Source organism: Jaculus jaculus, chromosome 2 (genome assembly GCF_020740685.1).
Source record: "Jaculus jaculus isolate mJacJac1 chromosome 2, mJacJac1.mat.Y.cur, whole genome shotgun sequence".
Classification (NCBI taxonomy): Eukaryota; Metazoa; Chordata; class Mammalia; order Rodentia; family Dipodidae; genus Jaculus; species Jaculus jaculus.
Window position 1 is genome coordinate 80,869,970 of NC_059103.1, and position 22,347 is coordinate 80,892,316.

Sequence of the window (22,347 nt, forward strand, 5' to 3'; positions counted from 1 at the left end):
CAATTTATTGCATGTAGCTCTTATTAGAATTGAAATAGGTTAAATATAATTTATATACATGTTGTAATTGGCTATTTTGTCTTATTGATGAATCAAAATACCCAACCAGAAGCAACTTATGGGGGAAAACAGTCTATTTCAGCTTACAGTCTCCAGAGGATCTTTCATTATGGCAGAAAAGGCATACCATAAGCAAGTGAAGCCTGGGGTTCTGTTGCTCGACGCAAGTCAGTCCTCAGTAACTGTGGGTTCCACATGTGTGGATTCAACTCACTACATATCCCAAATATTCAGAGAAGGAATATGTGTCTGGACAGAGCATGCATAGACATAGTTTTTCGCATCATCATTCCTTTAACAAGATGGAAAAACCTGTTTATCTTGCATTTGCACTGAATTGGGAAGTCACCTAGAGATGATGTGATGGGTGGTACGTGTATAGGTTGCATGTGAACACTATCACCTTCTGTAAAAGACTTGAGTTCCCTCTGACTTTGGTAGTTGCAGTGGAATCAAACCTCCAGGGGACAAATTTATTCTCATTAAGAAAATGTTGTTGTGACTTCCTTGTGTATTTATTTATAAGCTTAAATTTAAGAATTATGTGTTCAAAGCTGACCAAAATTTTCCTTCAAGGTATCCAAAGGTGCTCTGACTATAACAACTGTTTTCGGATAGGCAAATACCTAAAAGATTATTTAACTATTATCATGCTGTGAACACTTAAAATGAGAGCAAACCCATTAGATGTTTAAGTATGTAATACAGTATTGTTATATAGTGTCTTCTAGCCACACACACATACAGAGGGAGAGAGAGGAAACCTCCTCCAAACAGTATTACTCTTACATAACTGAAACTTTATGTGGATTAGTTAGCAGCATCTACGTTCTTAAATTTTCTTTATGAATAGGCCAAATAGGAAACTTTGGGGAAATAGTTGTGAACTTGGATAAACTTCACACCATGCAAGAATCACTACAAGTAGATGCATGATTGAGGCATCATTTCTCAAGGATACTCCTTAAACTAAGGATCCATACAGCATTAATATGTGGACCATGGGTAGAAAAATGCAGGAAGTAGAAAGAAGCAAGGTTGGGAAAAGCTAAGGCTTTCTTTTCCAACACTTAGTACACCACCATACTTGAAAAGATGTGTCTTAGAGTTAATGACCATAAGCCCCTTGCCTTGAAGAAGGAAGCACATTTGGGAGCAGTATCCCAACTTGTGGAAAATACTGTAATGACAAGTGATGCATAGTCTACTACTATTCATAATCATTATAGTAATCCAGTGAATCCATTAAGTGCCCTCTTAGGACAATACCCTGACACAACAGAAAATTAGCCAGATAGATTTCATAAGAAGCAAGAGAAAGCTGCAGGCTAGGACAAAAGTTCCAGTGCAGAGTCTGTTGTGGGAGATAGCTGGGATATGGACCAACCCTATGTGTTAGCCCTCAGAGCTGTGCTCACTCACGCTTAGGTGAACTGTTGACCCCCACCTACAATGGTCAAAATCTCCTTCCCTTTATCATTTTATTCACTCTTTCAACTAACACATCAACCTAAAACTTATGGATAAGAAATATCCATCCTTTTATCTTGACAAATATGTCTTCATAGCCTCTAGGAGGTCAGGTTCAAGAATGTTATTTATGAGCTCAGTGTGGTCAAAGGCGCTTGCTTGCTTGCAAAACCTGCCAGCCTCATTTTATTCCCCAGTACCCACGTAAAGCAGAAAGTATTGCATTGGTCTATAGTTCATTTGCAGTAGGAAGAGGCCATGGACCGCCCATTCTCCCTCTGCCCCCCACAAATAAATAAAAAATACTTTTTATTTTAAAAAAGTCTAATTTGTGAGTATCCAGGAGGGCTGTAGCAACTCAGAGCCACAGCAAGAATCCAGAAGACCTGTGCTCAGGACAGTCCTGAAAATAGGCCTAAGTATCCTTGAAGACGTACATGCCCTTAACAGGATAGCCTCTCCTATGTGAGGGGCCACCACTGCAGGAGGGCAGGAGCAAACAAGTCTCAGAGCCAGTAAAGGATCTGAGATATGAAAGGAGGCCTCTGTGAGAATCACACTTTTGCAAGCTATAGTCTGCAGCTCCTCCCAGACTCTGGGGGCGGGGCATGGTCAAGGAAAAGAAGGAAGGCATTTGTTATTTGAATTTAACTACTTCTAAATGCTTCTGGTCAACTTCTCTTCTTGTTCTCCGAGGTGAGATTATTTCCCCTTTGGCATTTAAAGGAAAACTAGATCCGTTATGGGAAAAACTGAAAATGATCTATTTTATCAACTTCAAACTTATCCTAAGGCTTTCTCCCACACTGTGTTAAATAATAGAAGTCTTTTTAATTGGATTTCTGTTTGTAGCATATGCTGGGTGACATTACCCCAGGTTCTTGCTGGAAGCAGTAAAGCATTCTTCATAAAAAGATTAAGATCCAACATGGTTCTGTGTGTAGAAATGGAGCAGAGAGCATCCTCAGAACTTCCCCTTCCAAAAGTCACTGCAAAGCTCACTGCAACAAAGAGAGGAGCGATGTGTAGAATCATACAATGACAGCAAAGTAACCAGAGGAGGAAGGGAGGGAGGGAGGGACAGAAAGGAAAGAAAGGAGAGAGGAAGTCCCATGGCAAGACACTGCCTGTAGAATGAAAACAGCCTGTTTCGTGTTGGATTGCTCCTATGCCCCCTACCAGCTGCTACGTTCACTTGTACTCAAGTAAGAGCCATTGCCCTTGACGTTGGGCTTATGACCAACAGAGCTATGGACCACTCACCTTGCCTGCAGTAACATGCATGTGTGCTCTTCACCCCAAGGATCTTGGAGCTTCAGCAGAGTGGTGACATGGACATCCTGAAGCACAAGTGGTGGCCTAAGAATGGGCAGTGTGACCTGTACTCTTCGGTGGACACAAAGCAGAAGGGCGGCGCCTTGGACATCAAGAGCTTCGCTGGTGTTTTCTGTATCCTGGCTGCAGGCATCGTGCTCTCCTGCTTCATAGCCATGCTGGAGACATGGTGGAATAAGAGAAAGGGCTCCCGGGTCCCATCCAAAGAGGTAGGTGAGCTTTGGCACTAGCCTGAGCCACCAAGGGGGGGCATATATCCAGAGAGGACCATTATAGGGAAGAGGGTAATAAATCATGGGCAACCATTGTTTCTGCTTTCTTTGAGGATTCAAAACAAGCTTGTGGAATGCAAAGCTAATTCCTCCCAATACCCAGCCCCACCTTCCTCCATTTCAGATATGGGAAGAGCAGAAAGAGTGACAATTCTGTGTGCCAAAGCAGGCTTGAGAGTTCTCCTGGACATCACAGACTTTCATGATCTTCAGAAGCTGTGATTTCCTTGACCTAGTTCATAAATATGCTTAACATTGCATTTCAAATTGTTGCTTAAGTTTAGTAGATAGTTTACTTGTGTCTTAAAGACAAAGCATTAAGAAAAGCAACACTATGGTAAAAGTAAGAGGGTTTGCCCTTCCTAACTAGTAACAGCTTCTCTACCTTGCAGATATGTAAAAATTATTGTTTGTTCCCAGGTCCCAAGATGCCAAGCTTGCCAAATTTACATAGAAATCATTCAGAATTCAATTTTTCTCTTCCATCAGCTTAACTCCCAGGCCATAGTAAATTGTTTCTAGGGATCTAACTGAATGACTCAGAATCATACATACGACCTCACTGATGTAGCATGAGCCTTGTTTTCACAATAAATCATGGGGATTATCCATTATCAGAAATCACATGAGATTAAACACTTGTCTCATGAATCTCATTTCCAGTGGACCACATGGGTCAAACTTTTTTTTGACAATGCATTTGCACTTGCTAAAGCTTCATAAGTTGAAACAAAAACAACTGAGCTGATTCTGTGCTGTGACTTGATGGATAGTTTCTAAGAAAGTTGTCAACTTTCTGTAACTATCACCAATGCTTAAGGCACATCATCAGAGGGTCTGCTTTGATGCTCAAAGAAAAATGACTCATCATTTGCATGTGGATGTTTACATGTGGGTGTTTTCTTCAAATTGTCCTCAGTTAGTCTAGACAGCATCTCTAGCTTCTTCCATGCAAACCTGATAGGCACTATTTATAAGGAAATCTTGGCTTGCAAAGATAAGTCTTAGCTCTCTACCTATGTGAATGATCATGCATTCTAAGTGGAGGCTGAATTAAAAACTAATCAGGTTTTATCGTAGTGTTTTCCTTGTTGAATGAGCTTCTTCTGGGTGTCTGGTGACATGAGTCAGTGCAAAAGACCACATTAATGCAGCCTGTGGCAGAGGCTTCACGTTCTCCAAGCTCTCAAATTAAGGACTCCCCAAGCTCCTTATATTTTGAATTACTATAGATGATATTAAATTTTTGCATTATTATATCTGTTGATGGATGACTTTATTATAGTTGCCGTGGGAACCATAAAATTATATGTCTCAACCTTCTAAAGCCTTGGTGATAATATTGCATTAATGGATATTTTTATTGGATTTTAAAATGAGAAAGGAGCAGGAAAAACAGTGATGCACATCAAAATATTTTTCACTGAGGAGCGTTATAATTGCATCGTGAAAGAAAAATGCGTACCCCATTCTAACTCTGATAGCTATTTCAGACCCTGTGAGCAAAATTTTCTCTTCTTATGATTAATAGATATTTTTACATCCTCATAAATTTAATTTTCTGACCTTGGCTATAAATAAGAGTGGTAACAAAGAAAATCATAAATAGGTCTCATCAAAGTATATGAAGTTTTACTTCCGTTTTGTTTATTAAGCACATTCTTACAGAAACATCATTAACAGAGTATAAAGTATCCTTAGTTTAGAGCCATTTAGCATTAAATCAACCTTAAATCAAAGTTATTTTTCACTGGTCCTTTCCAGAAAGGGTCTCTAAATGTCCCTCTGACCTCACAACATTGCTTGAGATAGATGGTAGATATCTCATGCACATGAGATCTCTCAATTAGAACTTGTTCTCCAAGGATGACTGTCACTTTTTCTAACAATCGCACATATCTCTGGCCTACAAGGAATAACTTTAACAGTCATTAACATTACTGCACATCATACCCCTTTCCTCTGAGAATGGAGAGCTAAGGCTAGGACTAAGTGGTGGAAAGAAACAAAAGGCCGACTTTAAACACTAAGAGCAAGCATGGAAAAAGAAGGGGTCCCTGTGAGGGCTGAGGAGAGCTGCTGAAACCATACTGTCTGTCTGCCTTGCCTGGGCCTGTCTACTACAGACTGGTAATCAGTCCTTCCGTGCTCTAGTATCTTTGTAGCTGCATGTGGCATATGCTCATTTGAAAGCTTTCACTGCAAGAAAAATATTTATTATAGATAACTTTGTCTCGGAATCCCACTGGTGTTCCCAGAAGCCAACGCAGGTGCCAGGCTCATATTAGGTGCTCAGTAAATATTTGTGAAGTAAATGACCCCAAAGTTCAGTTAATTACATGTTTGCTGAACGACTTTTTTAACCATGGAAGCTAGTACTGATGAGAACCTTATTTTCTTTTTCTTCATCTCCAGGATGACAAGGAAATTGACCTGGAGCACCTCCATAGACGTGTAAATAGCTTGTGCACAGATGACGACAGCCCCCATAAACAGTTTTCCACCTCGTCAATTGACTTGACCCCTCTGGACATTGACACTTTGCCAACACGACAAGCCCTGGAGCAGATCAGTGATTTCAGGAACACCCACATCACCACCACCACCTTTATCCCAGAGCAGATCCAGACTCTTAGCCGCACGCTGTCCGCGAAAGCGGCCTCGGGCTTCGCTTTCGGCAGCGTGCCTGAGCACCGAACTGGCCCTTTTAGGCACAGGGCACCTAACGGGGGCTTTTTCAGGAGTCCTATTAAAACAATGTCATCTATTCCTTATCAGCCAACTCCCACCCTGGGGCTCAATCTGGGGAATGACCCCGACCGAGGCACGTCCATATGACCACCAAGCTTCTACTGGTTATTTCTAGAACTCCCTTTGCAAGGAGCAACTGTAATATTGTGGGACTAACATGGATGTAACTTTTTATTTAAAAGAAATCAGGAGAGTTAGTAACAGTTCTAGTTCTTTCTCCCCACTTGCCTCTCCCTTCTCTCCTCACTCTCTCTCTTTCTCTTTCTTTCTCCTTTTCCCTTCTTCTTGTTTATTGCCCTCCATTCTTTCCATTATTCAACTCGTTGCCCCAGAATATAGTACACTAGGATCCTATTAGTCCGCTTTTCATATACTGTACTTCAAGTATGGGAAATGTGCACTGACTATACTAAAAGGATATGCGGGATTAATTTTACGTAAAGGCCTCTTGCATACCGTTTCTCTATTTTCAGAACTATGATTGCAATAACTTCAGTCTTTTACATTCTTCTGCTGCATCCATTCAAATGCTCCAATGCTGTCGAGCGTCCTTTAACTGTGGACCAAAGGCACCCTGCAGTGCTCATACAGAGATGTGAAGACCATTCAGGCCACATAAGAATGCAATTTTGTAGGATTACAAAAAAAAAAAAAAAGCCATTAATATGCCAGTCAAGACTACAGTTAAAATACTCTCGCACTGCAACAGTGCATATAACCTTTATGTGATTGTACAGTATTCAAACTCTTTCTTATGTACAGTAAACTTTATCATATGGCAGAAGCCTGTATTGCGTTAAATAACTTAGTATCTCATATATACATATATATGCACCTATATAATGTGTGTATATATAAAGGCAGCCATTGCTATTGCAATTCATTTAATAAAGCTTAAGTTTAAAAAAAAAAAACAAGTATTGTATACAGAAGCTATGTATAGTGTGGGAGGTCTTTTCAGTTGGAAAAAGCAGGTTACTTTAACGTCATTATGACTCACATTGTTTGCCAACAGAATATTTTATACTTTGCTATTAAAACATCCAGGGAGATTAATATCTGTTCCTAGATGGAAGTCATTTGAATAGGATTTGTGCTTGTTATTCTGCAATGTATAAAGCTCACCTTGATAATTTTACTTTTAATCAATTATCTAAATGGAAGATGCTGTTCGTGGAGCCACGTCCACAACAGCACGTGGAGCTCTCTCTGAGTTCAACCGTAGTACGTGGAAGGTTCAAGGTCTTCGTCCAAGGCTGCACACCAATTCATAAAACAACTATAGATGGGGAAGAGTGAGAGCCCTTCAGGAGCACTGATGTGGCCTTAATTATATCATACATTATCCTACCATAGAAATGTAATCACCATCTGGGCTCTCATCTGAACCTCTTTCTTATTCGGTTCTATTTGGAGGAGTTCCATCTCTTAAATTAGTGCCAAGTGCGTTAGCAGGACATGGAAAAAAAAAAAAAAAAAACAGTGCCTCTTTGCACACCACCCTTACCTGTTAGAGATGTAGAATGAACTTCATTTGTAATCCTTAAATTAAATTAAAACGCGGTAAGAAGGAAGCAAGAACTTATCCTGTGCTTTTACACAACCATATACTTATTTTAATCTAATTCATTTTGTGGCTAGGATTGATAGAGGAACCAACCTATATGGTTTGCTTTAGAAGACATTGAGAAGTATATTCTTAAGGTATATTCTATTTTGACGCTAATTCTGTTCTGGGGAGCATCCTGTACTGTCACTGTTTTGTACTAAATCTTCAAATATTGTCTACTGTGTAAGGCAGAACAGTTTCTTATCATGAAAATACCATTTTGTTTCCAGGGTAACAAGTACATAAGTGCATGCACACCTTGTTTGCCCTTGTAACATTCATGATCTCATTCACGATTCTGATTTTAAAAGAAAACGATCTTTACAACAAGCTTATAGGGACATACCAGATGTTGCAGTGATTTTAGCTATAAACAAACTGTTAACCATGTACAATATTTAAAATAGGCTTATTTTGATGTATTGCCTATTATACAATACACGAAGCATTTTTGGAGGCCTCAGTTATGAGTGGCAGAGCTTTCTGTGTATAATTTGTCTACATAATTTGTCTAATAAAAATGTTTTCTAAACTCGCTCTCCTACTATTGAAGTCTTAACTGTGATTGGAAAATGCCAATTCTTGCTGGTCTGTCTGAACTTCCCTAAAACATTGAGCTCATTAAAGCATAAAACACAAGTCTGACTAGCAGAGTAGGCCAAAATGAGTGGCTTTCTAAAAACCACACTAAAAATTGTCCTAAAACAATTAAAGATTGACATCCTACTATTTGAGAGGATGTCAGCTAACAATTTATTGGTTTTTCTTCCTGTGTATCTCTGTGTACTTTGGGGGGAGAGATGTACCCTGTTTCATGGAAACCACTATAATAATAGCAGGGTAAGTGTCTATAACATCCAAAATAAAAAGGAAGAAAATTAAGAGTAATTATTAACTTTGATCTAATTAAAACTTGCTTGGCTAGGCAGAGGGAACTTTGCAAAAGAGGGGGTAGAAAGATTGTAAGAGCCACAGAGTGGGAAGGAGTATCCAGACACATTGAAAGAAATTGCTTGGTTATTAGGAAAATCATTACAGTGTTGAATCTTTTAGTTTGGAAATTCAAGCTTCCAAAATTCTTAGTATTATTTCAACATTTTAACAAGATTAAAATCCCCTAGCATTTAACTCACTGGTACATATATATGATAATATATTTTGCAATGTAATTTAGATTAAACTTCTTGCTGTTCTAAAATCCCATGAAGAATACTTTGAAGCATTGAAAGTAGGAAGAAATTTAGAGATGTAGATCATGTCCTTAACTTTTTAGGTATATAAGAAGCTGAAAACCTGTGAGATTTCCCAAAATTTTGACAGCCTAAGACTTTAAACTGGTTTGGGCTGCCACACTTCTGTCCTACTCACAAAAGCCTCTGTGGACCATGGATGTAGTGATGCCTCAGATACATCAAGGTTCCCTCTACTCTTCTTCCCCAGTGCGCATGGCACACCTCGGGAAGCCTTCCTAGAACATTTGGGGGCCACATAGATCATCTGATTCAAAAGGTGGGAAAAGCAAGCACCTCATGCTACTTACCTAGGTTCACAGCAAACAGCAAGACTAAGGCTGGGTAGTCTGTCTAATGCTCACACCTTTGGCCTTTGTCTTTCCTGGTTGGTACAATTTAAAACCAACTTGCCGTTTCAGTACAATTCATTATACCAAGTCACTTCATGCTACTCAAATGTCTAGTTTATTTCATGAATGAATCACTAGGATATCTAGTTGTCACTGCTACCACATCAGAGCTCACACATGTTTTGATTTAATCATACATACAACGAAAGTTGTAAGACCTCCTTTCTTCCTACTTCTAATAACTTGCAGACAGCTGGGTTTTTCTGTAGCTTTGTCATTTTTTTTCTCTCCTCCGGTTTGGGATGACTTATCACCAGAATAAACACTGTTAAAATTGGACTTTGCTGCCTGATACTTTCTCATCGATTAAAGAGAAAAAGGAAGATGAAAATATATATTTATCCATCATAGTTCTAAATCACAGAGAAAATAACAAATCATTACTATTTATAATCAGAATTTTCTGGTTAAATACATGCTGTATTATAAATACTGTAGTCAAGGAAAATACATGAGTTCACATGCTGGAAATGAAGATTTCCCAAAATAAGTCCTATAGAGGTTGATAAAAAAAAAATACAATGTGTTCACTATGACTTGAATATTTTGCTTTCTAAGCTCAAATTGTATCGACAATTTAATACTTTTCACCAGATATTAATGAATACCTAACAGAGATGGTCATGATTGTCATCTCAGAGATTGTCAACTCTGAGATCAGTATCACTCAGGACTCCCATGTGAATTCCCCAAATTTCTACTTTTCAATAGTTTTCCTTTGCTTTGTTTTCTATAACACCAATGGTCCAGCAAAAATCATTCCCATTTAAGAACTTTTTATATGTGCAATTTATCATGATTTATTCTTACACTCAATTTAGGATTGTTTTCTCTTGATTAATTTTACATACTTCCTGGAATATTCAGAACAGAGAAGAGAAACTGTATAAGTTTTCTGACACATTATTAACCTTACACTATCAATAGGATGCTGACCTTTTGTGTGTTAGTTACCTTCCTGTTGCTGGGGGTGTGGTGAAGACCTGACAATAGTCATTTCAAAGGAGGAAAGGATCACTTCAGTTTACAACTCCAAGTGACAGGCTATCATGGCAGGGAAAGCAGGAGTCTGAATTAAATCTGGTCACATTCAATCCATAGTGGAAGAAGAGTGATGCAAGTGGGCACTCGGCTACCTTTGTTTTGTATAGTCCAGGACCCCAGCACATGCATGATACTGCCCTTAATTAAAGTGACCTAACCACCACAAGCTAATGCCTCACAGACATGGCCAGAGGCTAAAATAATCTAGATAATTACCCACAGGTGATTCTAGGTTTTGTCAATATAAATAATCACAGTGATAAATGGAAATCTGGATTCCTTCTGAAGAAACCTCATACATTTGCTGGACACAGTGGCTCACACCTTTAATCTCAGCACTGGGGGACCTGAGGTAGGAGAATTGCTTTAAATTTGAGATCACCCTGGGCTACCAAGTGAGTTCCAGGTCAAACTGGGCTAAAATGAGACCTTGCCTCAAGAAAAGACAAAAAAATACATAAATAAATAAACAAGTTCCTACCTTGGAATTATCAGTACCTATCAAACAACCCGAACTATATCCATGGTATGATTAGAAATTCAATTTTGTTCAAGACAACATTAATTCTCATTCATTTAAAGCCAATTAAGCTTTCATAACAGCTGCTTTAAAAAGAGAAACATATGTCACCAATCAAAGATGTCACAGCCAGAGATGAGATGAAAAATATTGCTTTTAATAAATATATTGCCTGTCACAAGATTTGAAACATGAGTAGAGGAAGATGTTAATTTTTAGGACTGTTATATTTTAATTTTGAATTGGTGCTACTGAAAATTTTTCAGAAATAAATAGCTGTTGAAATGACTATTTCTAATTTTTCAAAGCTAGACATCAATAATATTTTAAATTTTATTTATTTATTTGAGAGGGCAAAAGAGGGAAAGAGGCAGACACAGAGACAGAGAGAGAAAGAGAGAGAATGGGCATGCCAGGGCCTCCAGCCACTGCAAACGAACTCCAGATGCAGGCGCCACCTTGTATATGTGGCTTATGTGGGTCCTAGGGAATCGAACCAAGGTCCTTTGGACTTGTAGGCAAATACCTTAACCAATAAGCCATCTCTACAGCCCAATCAATAATATTTTTAAATGCACACAGATATACAATTGTAAAGATAATATATAACTTCCTTTGGCATCTGCAGAATTGTAAGTCTGTTCTAGAGCCAGGAGGACATGTATCTGTCTCCTACTAGGTGCATGGGCTTCTTTGAGTTCATCTTTTTATTGTTTACAGAATTAAAGTTCACTTTGAAATTGATGTTAGGTGAGCTGGAGAGATTGCACAGTGGTTAAGGTGCTGACCTACAAAGCCCAATGACTCAGGTTTGATTCCCCTGTACCCACATAGAGCCAGACACGCAAATTGGCGTGTGCATCTGGTATTCACTTGCAGTGGCTGGAAGCTCTGGCATGCCCATTTTCTCTGTCTCTCTACCTTTCTCGGCTTGCAAATAAAAAAATAAAAGTTTTAAAAAATGATGTTGCGTTGCTATTAATATTTACTTATAAGACTGCACTCTAGAATTTGTTTTTAAAAATATAAACATACTAACAGTAATTTTAAAATAGAGGTTGTAAGTTTGGAAAGATATTATTTGTCTTCCTAATCTAAAAATGGTCACTGAATAACTAATATCCTAGTACTGTTTTACACACTACTTTTAGAAAGCTTTTGATAGTTGCTCAATGGAGTATAGCTAAACTATGTATCTACTTCTTATAATAGACACTAAATATTTAATGGTGAATGTCATCACTATATAGTGAGTATAAAAGTTCTTTCCAAATCAACCTACCAAAAAGAAAAGTAGATAACTAATACAATAACAAAAGATACATGTAAATGGGACTCTGAGATTCAATCGTGTCTGACTAATCATTTTCAAGCCCTGTCCTCTCAGACTTCTCCATAGAAATACCATGGTAAAATACTCTTCATAAATTTAATGAAACATGGGAAAACACTTTTCACATGTATAGTCTTCAAAGTGTTTGTTGTGTCCAACAGCTCAACCACGGAAAAATAATATTTTAATTGATTCTTTCATGTTCAGCATCATTAAATGAAGTTTCTGTGTTTTAGGCCATAATAAAGATTTTTTTGTGTGTCTTATTTAAAGTAAATGTCAGTACATATATACAAATACTAATAAAGCTTCAGAAAAAGACAATATTAAGAAAAAACAATCTCACCAAATTGATCCCTCACCCAATACATTCTGGGAACCTAAGATGAGCACAAATCCTAGGGCAGAGTTTTCCTGGTCACTGTGCCAAGACAATCTTCTAAGCCTACAAAGCTCCTGTGTGCTAAGATATTGATATCTTGTTTCACAAGGGAGAGGAGCATACTCTCAGGTGCAAAGTCGCCCCATATACACATGGATCCTCCTCAGATAGTTTTTAAATCGAAGAATGAAATTTAAAAGTTGGAAAATTAAATAAAATTCAGGGTATATATAACATCAGTTTACAATAACACACATTTTGTCATACTACAGGATATATTTGTCAGATTCATAGGACAGAAAATTGTTGTATAAGATGAGGGAAAAAGAGAAGGAATAGAGCAACATGGTTTGAGTTGTTGTCAAAAAAGAAGTAGAAAGTTAGTGTGGTCAGAGTGAGGCGAACGTGATAACCACTACACTACGGAAGCTGGCCTAAGTGGTCAGAGTATTGAAAGCTAGCATTACCACAGTGTGGAGAGCTACCATAACCACAGTGTGGTGAGCTGGCATAGTCAGTGTGGAGAGCTGGCATAGTCAGTGTGGAGAGCTGACATAGTAAGTGTGGACTGCTGGCATGGTCAGTGTGGAGAGCTGACATATTCAGTGTGGAGAGTTTACATAGTCAGTGTGGAGAGCTGGCATAGTCAGTGTGGAGAGCTGGCATAGTCAGTGTGGAGAGCTGACATAGTCAGTGTGGACAGCTGGCATAGAGAGTGTGGAGAGCTGACGTAGTCAGTGTGGAGAGCTGGTATAGTCAGTGTGGAGAGCTGGCATAGTCAGTGTGGAGAGCTGGTATAGTCAGTGTGGAGAGCTGGTATAGTCAGTGTGGAGAGCTGGTATAGTCAGTGTGGAGAGCTGACATAGTCAGTATGGAGAGTTGGCGTAGTCAGTGTGGAGAGCTGGCATAGTCAGTGTGGAGAGCTGGCATAGTCAGTGTGGCGAGCTGGCATAGTCAGTGTGGCGAGCTGGCATAGTCAGAGTGGAGAGCTGGCATAGTCAGTGTGGAGACCTGGTATAGTCAGTGTGGAGAGCTGGCATAGTCAGTGTGGAGAGTTGGCATAGTCAGAGTGGAGAGTTGGTACAGTCAGTGTGGAGAGCTGACATAGTCAGTGTGGAGAGCTGGCATAGTCAGTATGGAGAGCTGGCAGAGTCAGTGTGGAGAGCTGGTATAGTCAGTGTGGCGAGCTGGTATAGTCAGTGTGGAGAGCTGGCATAGTCAGTGTGGAGAGCTGATATAGTCAGTGTGGAGAGCTGTCATAGTCAGTGTGGAGAGCTGGTAGAGTCAGTGTGGAGAGCTGATATAGTCAGTGTGGAGAGCTGGTAGAGTCAGTGTGGAGAGCTGGCATATTCAGTGTGGAGAGCTGGTATAGTCAGCGTGGAGAGCTGACATAGTCTGCGTGGAGAGCTGGAATAGTCAGTGTGGAGAGCTGGCATAGTCAGTGTGGAGAGCTGGCATAGTCAGTGTGGAGATTTGATATAGTCAGTGTGGAGAGCTGGCATAGTCAGTGTGGAGAGCTGGCATAGTCAGTGTGGAGAGCTGGCATAGTCAGTGTGGAGAGCTGACATAGTAAGTGTGGACTGCTGGCATAGTCAGTGTGGAGAGCTGGCATAATCAGTGTGGAGAGTTTACATAGTCAGTGTGGAGAGCTGGCATAGTCAGTGTGGAGAGCTGACATAGTAAGTGTGGACTGCTGGCATGGTCAGTGTGGAGAGCTGACATATTCAGTGTGGAGAGTTTACATAGTCAGTGTGGAGAGCTGGCATAGTCAGTGTGGAGAGCTGGCATAGTCAGTGTGGAGAGCTGACATAGTCAGTGTGGACAGCTGGCATAGAGAGTGTGGAGAGCTGACGTAGTCAGTGTGGAGAGCTGGTATAGTCAGTGTGGAGAGCTGGCATAGTCAGTGTGGAGAGCTGGTATAGTCAGTGTGGAGAGCTGGTATAGTCAGTGTGGAGAGCTGGTATAGTCAGTGTGGAGAGCTGACATAGTCAGTGTGGAGAGTTGGCGTAGTCAGTGTGGAGAGCTGGCATAGTCAGTGTGGAGAGCTGGCATAGTCAGTGTGGCGAGCTGGCATAGTCAGTGTGGCGAGCTGGCATAGTCAGAGTGGAGAGCTGGCATAGTCAGTGTGGAGACCTGGTATAGTCAGTGTGGAGAGCTGGCATAGTCAGTGTGGAGAGTTGGCATAGTCAGAGTGGAGAGTTGGTACAGTCAGTGTGGAGAGCTGACATAGTCAGTGTGGAGAGCTGGCATAGTCAGTATGGAGAGCTGGCAGAGTCAGTGTGGAGAGCTGGTATAGTCAGTGTGGCGAGCTGGTATAGTCAGTGTGGAGAGCTGGCATAGTCAGTGTGGAGAGCTGATATAGTCAGTGTGGAGAGCTGTCATAGTCAGTGTGGAGAGCTGGTAGAGTCAGTGTGGAGAGCTGATATAGTCAGTGTGGAGAGCTGGTAGAGTCAGTGTGGAGAGCTGGCATATTCAGTGTGGAGAGCTGGTATAGTCAGCGTGGAGAGCTGACATAGTCTGCGTGGAGAGCTGGAATAGTCAGTGTGGAGAGCTGGCATAGTCAGTGTGGAGAGCTGGCATAGTCAGTGTGGAGATTTGATATAGTCAGTGTGGAGAGCTGGCATAGTCAGTGTGGAGAGCTGGCATAGTCAGTGTGGAGAGCTGGCATAGTCAGTGTGGAGAGCTGACATAGTAAGTGTGGACTGCTGGCATAGTCAGTGTGGAGAGCTGGCATAATCAGTGTGGAGAGTTTACATAGTCAGTGTGGAGAGCTGGCATAGTCAGTGTGGAGAGCTGGCATAGTCAGTGTGGAGAGCTGACATAGTCAGTGTGGAAAGCTGGAATAGTCAGTGTGGAAAGTTGGCGTAGTCAGTGTGGAGAGCTGGCAAAGTCAATGTGGAGAGCTGGCATAGTCAGCGTGGAGAGCTGGAATAGTCAGTGTGGAGAGCTGGCATAGTCAATGTGGAGAGCTGGCATAGTCAATGTGGAGAGCTGGCATAGTCAGTGTGGAGAGCTGGCATAGTCAGTGTGGAGAGCAGACATAGTCAGTGTGGAGAGCTGGCATAGTCAGTGTGGAGAGCTGACATATTCAGTGTGGAGAGCTGGCATAGTCAGTGTGGAGAGCTGGTATAGTCAGTGTGGAGAGCTGACATAGTCAGTGTGGAGAGCTGGCATAGTCAGTGTGGAGAGCTGGCATAGTCAGTGTGGAGAGCTGACATAGTCAGTGTGGAGAGCTGGCATAGTCAGTGTGGAGAGCTGGCATAGTTAGTGTGGAGAGCTGGCATAGTCAGTGTGGAGAGCTGACATAGTCAGTGTGGAGAGCTGGTATAGTCAGTGTGGAGAGCTGGTATAGTCAGTGTGGAGAGCTGGCATAGTCAGTGTGGAGAGCTGGCATAGTCAGTGTGGAGAGCTGATATAGTCAGTGTGGCGAGCTGGTATAGTCAGTGTGGAGAGCTGGCATAGTCAGTGTGGAGAGCTGATATAGTCAGTGTGGAGAGCTGGCATAGTCAGTGTGGAGAGCTGATATAGTCAGTGTGGCGAGCTGGTATAGTCAGTGTGGAGAGCTGGCATAGTCAGTGTGGAGAGCTGATATAGTCAGTGTGGCGAGCTGGTATAGTCAGTGTGGAGAGCTGATATAGTCAGTGTGGCGAGCTGGTATAGTCAGTGTGGAGAGCTGATATAGTCAGTGTGGCGAGCTGGTATAGTCAGTGTGGAGAGCTGATATAGTCAGTGTGGCGAGCTGGCATAGTCAGTGTGGAGAGCTGATATAGTCAGTGTGGCGAGCTGGTATAGTCAGTGTGGAGAGCTGGCATAGTCAGTGTGGAGAGCTGATATAGTCAGTGTGGCGAGCTGGTATAGTCAGTGTGGAGAGCTGGCATAGTCAGTGTGGAGAGCTGATATAGTCAGTGTGGCGAGCTGGTATAGTCAGTGTGGAGAGCTGGCATAGTCAGTGTGGAGAGCTGGAATAGTCAGTTTGGAGAGTTGGCATAGTCAGTGTGGAGAGCTGGCAAAGTCAATGTGGAGAGCTGGCATAGTCAGCGTGGAGAGCTGGAATAGTCAGTGTGGAGAGCTGGCATAGTCAATGTGGAGAGCTGGCATAGTCAGTGTGGAGAGCTGGCATAGTCAGTGTGGAGAGCAGACATAGTCAGTGTGGAGAGCTGGCATAGTCAGTGTGGAGAGCTGACATATTCAGTGTGGAGAACTGGCATAGTCAGTGTGGAGAGCTGGTATAGTCAGTGTGGAGAGCTGACATAGTCAGTGTGGAGAGCTGGCATAGTCAGTGTGGAGAGCTGGCATAGTCAGTGTGGAGAGCTGGCATAGTCAGTGTGGAGAGCTGATATAGTCAGTGTGGCGAGCTGGTATAGTCAGTGTGGAGAGCTGGCATAGTCAGTGTGGAGAGCTGATATAGTCAGTGTGGCGAGCTGGTATAGTCAGTGTGGAGAGCTGGCATAGTCAGTGTGGAGAGCTGATATAGTCAGTGTGGAGAGCTGGCATAGTCAGTATGTAGAGCTGATATAGTCAGTGTGGAGAGCTGGCATAGTCAGTGTGGAGAGCTGATATAGTCAGTGTGGCGAGCTGGTATAGTCAGTGTGGAGAGCTGGCATAGTCAGTGTGGAGAGCTGATATAGTCAGTGTGGAGAGCTGGTATAGTCAGTGTGGAGAGCTGGCATAGTCAGTGTGGAGAGCTGATATAGTCAGTGTGGAGAGCTGGCATAGTCAGTGTGGAGAGCTGATATAGTCAGTGTGGCGAGCTGGTATAGTCAGTGTGGAGAGCTGGCATAGTCAGTGTGGAGAGCTGACATAGTCAGTGTGGAGAGCTGATATAGTCAGTGTGGAGAGCTGGTATAGTCAGTGTGGAGAGCTGACATAGTCAGTGTGGAGAGCTGGAATAGTCAGTGTGGAGAGCTGGAATAGTCAGTGTGGAGACCTGACATAGTCAGTGTGGAGAGCTGGAATAGTCAGTGTGGAGAGTTGACATAGTCAGTGTGGAGAGCTGGAATAGTCAGTGTGGAGAGCTGTCATAGTCAGTGTGGAGAGCTGGCTTAGTCTTTGTGGAGGGGTGGAAGTGCTACAACTTTTCATACTTTTTAGTTCTTGGTTCTCACCACCAAGAAAATTTAGACACATGTTCCGTGAGATGTAGAAAGGCAAAAAATACTGACTTACACAATGCAAATATGCCAGTGTCAACGAATGCATGCTTAGGATCTTGATAATATCCAAAGAAGGGAAGGACAGAAACAAAAGAAACGCTACTTCCTAGGTTAGAGATCAGAGAATGCAGGCTAGGCAGTGGGGATCTGCAAGAAAGGGTGTTGATTCTGTAGATTTAAGTACACTATCTCACTAGAGAGACGAATATTCCTCTCACCTCCTTACTCTGTCCTTATGTAAATGGTGGTCTCCTGACCAGGTAAGCGATTGACAGGGCCTGTTGGATTAAGTCAAGATGGGGAGGGGCATAGTATGTATTTAGATCTGGGAAGACGGGAATATGGACTTTGTTCCTATGGCAGAGGAATTGTGATCCTTCTCTTAATGAACTGAAACAAGCCCTATGCTAAAGCCCTGATGCCTCCACCCTCCTCCCTCTCATATGGTATTTGTTTTAAAGTTTTGCTTTGTTTATTTTTATTTATTTATTTGACAGCAACAGACAGAGAGAGGAAGAGACAGACAGACAGCGAGAGAGAGAGACGGAGAGAGGGAGGGAGAGAATGGTCTTGCCAGGGCCTCCAGCCACTGTAAACGAACTCCAGCTTGTGCCCCCTTGTGCATCTGGCTAACGTGAGTCCTGGGTCCTGGAGAATCAAGCCTCCAACTTGGGTCCTTAGGCTTCACAGGCAAGCACTTAACCACTAAGCCATCTCTCCAGCCTTCATATGGTATTTTAAATCCTATGATGAAGCAAATGTGCAGTCTCAGATCAGTGTTATGAGGGACACACTCGTTGGTTGCTTCTCCTTCAATGACCTCCAAGACTATCTGCCTACTTACAAGAGAAGGACACTTTTAAAGTGGTGAATAGAGTACAACAAAAGACATGGAGATGATACTGGAATTTGGGGTGTCATTGAGAGTGTTGGAGTCTTATCTTGGCTCTTGGTGTGCAATAACTGAAGCTAGGGTCCTGGGAGCTCACCAGTAACACACAGCTCTCAAAGTCAGTGTCTTTGGGACCTGGAAGTTCAGTGGTCACACAAAGCTCTCAGAGTCAGTAGACTTCTGGGTTCTTGTCTTACGAATTTCTGCAAATGAAACTCACAGGCCAAAAGATAACTTGAAGAAAAAGACTTTGTTGTAGGGAGAGTATAGAACCTAGGAGAGCTTAGAGCTTTTAAGAAGGAAAGAATATAGAATGTTTCTCCAAGAAGAGGCAAGGGGGAGTTCCCAAAAAATGGGAAGGGTTACACAGAAAGCAAGCTGGAGTCTTTTAAGTCGCCCTCTGATTGAAGGACTGAGCCAGGTGTCTGGGAAAACCTTTACATCTCTTTTCTTTTCCAGGAAAGAAAGATACAAGACTAAAGGCACTTATTTACCTCCTCTGGTATGATTTGAATAGAAAGGAGTTAAGAAAAACGAAGATATTCTCCCTTACAGGGCCAAGAATATTCCTCATTTTTACTTTCAGGGAGCCCTCTTACCCCTAAACTGCCTCAGAGATAGAAAAGAATAGTTGAAGGCATGACAGATCACAAAGTCTGGAATGCCAGTGCATATCAAGGAGGAGTGAAAGGTAAGACATGGCTGAGATCATGAGAAGCATGAGTTTGGACTCACAGGGGTACACCACCTGCCTTCCATTCAGCCTTCACCAATTCAATGTGTGTTCTTAGACTCCACATTGCAGGTAAGATTCTGTTCTCACATTGGAGGTACACCAAGAAAAAACCAAACATAAACCCACAGATTCTTGTCCTCAAGGAGTTTACAACAAACTGGAAAAGACATACAATGTGTATGATAATTGGCTTTAAGAAATCTATTAGAAAGCCGGGCGTGCTGGTGCATGCCTTTAATCCCAGCACTCGGGAGGCAGAGATAGGAGGATCGCTGTGAGTTCGAGGCCACCCTGAGACTACGCAGTTAAAATCCAGGTCAGCCTGAGACAGAGTGAGACCCTACCTTGAAAAAAAAAAAAAAAGAAAGAAAGGAAAGAGAGAGAGAGAGAGAGAGAGAGAGAAAAGAAATCCTGGGCTAGAGTGAGACCCTACCTCAAAAAAAAAAAAAAAAAAGAAAGAAAGAAATCTATTAGATGGCAAATGCTATAGAGAAAACAAAAGGAGAGGTGCAAGAAGGCTTGTGATTAGTGGGGGAGTGGGGATCTGTCTTTTTAAAGGAGTTGGTGAGGGAAGGTCTCAATGAAAATTTATTAGCATTTGACTGAAGGAATGAGAATGAGAATGCTATTCCCATTGCTGTCAGGATCAGAGATTACAATAGAGGGCTCTGAGACAGTTTCTTGAACCCAAGATTTTCTTTAATGCCAAGGGGGACAGGGGACACGAAACCAGTAGCAAAGAGGAAAGGAGCAGAACAATATGGAAGGAGACTCATAAGTGACTAATAGGAGAGAGGGGTTTTTAATCCCTTGGGGTGGAAATAAAGAAAGCGGAGAGTTCTAGCATTGTGCTGTATAGGGTGTGGGGAAAAAGGACTGGAGCCTGCAGTAGCCAGATTGGCTGGAAATCTCTTTTGGGGAAATGAGGCTGAGTCCACAGGTAATAGCTGGGAAGTTTTAGTTTTTTTCTTTTAATTTATTTATTTGTGAGCAGAGAGATAGGTAGAAGAGAGACACACACAGAGAGAAAGAATGGGCACACCAGGGCCTCTAGGTACTATAAACAAATTCCAGGTGCATTTGCCCCTTGTGTATCTGGATTATGTGGGTCCTGGGAATTGAACCTGGGTCCTTTGCCTTTGCAGGCAAATGCCTTAACCGCTAAGCCATATCTCCAGTCCACAGTTTTAGTTTTGTCTCTCAGCCCAGGTGCAGAAAGTGAATTGCCTTAATATTAGGTAGGGGTTCTAAGACCTCAATGCTAGTCTGGTCTATGGAGAAGGGGAAAGATAAACCTCTTTTATCATAGCAGGCGGTAGCTTCAAAATCTCAGGTATAGTTGGAGTTTGGCCAAGTGTGAGCAGGGAGAAATAGAGATGGGTAGAGAATGTTGAGGCTCTTATAATTGCTATGTGGGAAAAGAACATTCCAGACTTTAGAGATAGGCAATATGAAAGTGCTGATGTTGGAGTGTGTTGGGCATGCTTACAGATCAGGGAGGCAAGCGGTGCAGAACAATGATGGGAGAGAGCAAGGTTAGGGAGAAAAGAATTCAGACAAGCAAGAGTCCCACATGGGAGGCCTAGTAGAACAGTAAAGATGTTGACTTTTACTCTGGAGGGTTTTGAACAAAGTCCAAAACCCAATATTTGTTTCATAGTTCAATTACAAAACTAGATAGTGAGCCGTGGAATAATTCCTGCCATTCCCACACCCTCCTTTGAGCCTAACTATGTGCCACCATTTTCAGTGGAGTGTTACAAGAGAATGGGGAAATAGCGATATTTATGGTTATTTGAATTTCAGTTCTTAAACTGTCAGAGAGAGTCTGCAGCTGGGCTATGTCCACTGAAGCTCACAAGCATGGGATGTGTGATAACCTCCCTTGTGGGTAATGGGAGACACTGAGTGCTTGTGACCCAAGGAGACAACTTCATGTTCTTAGAAGAGAGGTTTAGAACAGTTAACTAGTGGTAACTCATTGACTAGAAGAAAACAGAGGTGAGTTAAAAGCATTGCATTGGGGCTGGAGGAATGGCTTAGCAGTTAAGGCATTTGCCTGCAAAGCCAAAGGACCTTGGTTTGATTCCCCAGGACCCACATTAGCCAGATGCACAAGGGGGCACGTGCATCTGGAGTTCATTTGTCATGGCTGGAGGCCCTGACATGCCTATTCTCTCCCCCCACCTCTCTCTCTCTCTCTCTCTCTCTCTCTCTCTCTCTCTCTCTCTCTCTCTCCTTCTTTCTCCCTGTCAAATAAATAAATAAAGACAAAAAGTATTTTTAAAAGAAGCATTACATTGGAGACAAACATGGTGGTGTATGCCTTTAATCACAGTACTTTGGGAGGCAGAGGTAGGAGGATTACTGTGAGTTTGAGACTAACCTGGAACTACAGAATAAGTTCTGGGTCGGCCTGGGCTGTAGTGTAGGTTGGAAAAAAAACCCAAAAATAAAAGAACAGCTTTATGCAATATTTGTAGTAACTAAACTAATCACCCCAATCTAAAAAAGAAAGACAATAGGGATGGTAGTTATGTTTGGAAGAAACAATCAAGAGAACCTGAAAGTTAATTGTGTATACTGTATGAGAGGGAAAAAAATTAAAGATGATTGATTTTTCAAATTCAGATACTAAAAAGTAAAACTAGTACAAAGAGTGGGAAAGTCAGAAGAATGCCTGGTTTGTTAATAGTTTCCTTGAGCTAGGAGACCTGGGGAGGAAAAACCATAGATTTGAGGACTGCGTCTGCTTACTATCTGGTGACAGCATGAAGGATGAATGTATTCTTCAGGTGGGAGGCTCCTGTAGGACCATCCAGAGTGCATGGTTTAAAACGGGGCTCCCCTAGGTGCTTAGGACTTTCCTCAAGATATATAAGGATACTGAGCTGAGGTGAGGCCCACCGAGCTTCACCTCATCGGAGAGATGCTTGGCCTGTTTCTCTTTGACTCAGGAATGGGGAGTGTTGTTTTTCAGAGCCACAGAGCTACCTTGGCTCTGGGTGGGTCTATAACTCAGAAGTTACAGTGCTGGATATTCATGGTCACACAAAACTCCTCAGAGTCACTGGCCTCTGGGTTCTTCTCTTATGATTCTAATGAATGGTATTCACAAACCGTAGAGGATTAAGTGAGAACGTTTATT

The 22,347-nt window shown here is 42.0% G+C and overlaps 1 protein-coding gene across 2 annotated transcripts in view; it reads left to right on the forward strand.

Moving 5' to 3' along the window:
* The window catches only part of Grid2 (glutamate ionotropic receptor delta type subunit 2), a 1,510,676-nt gene that overhangs the window by 1,460,118 nt on the left and 28,211 nt on the right, over positions 1-22,347 (forward strand). Inside the window, exons 15-16 of one of the 2 annotated variants that reach the window (XM_045143054.1) lie at positions 2,834-3,074; positions 5,553-6,820. In XM_045143054.1, the coding sequence (XP_044998989.1) occupies positions 2,834-3,074; positions 5,553-5,975 (664 nt within the window). In that variant the 3' untranslated portion in view covers positions 5,976-6,820. Of the gene's footprint in view, positions 1-2,833; positions 3,075-5,552; positions 6,821-22,347 lie in introns of those variants that run through there. The other variant, XM_045143055.1, reaches the window with a different exon arrangement.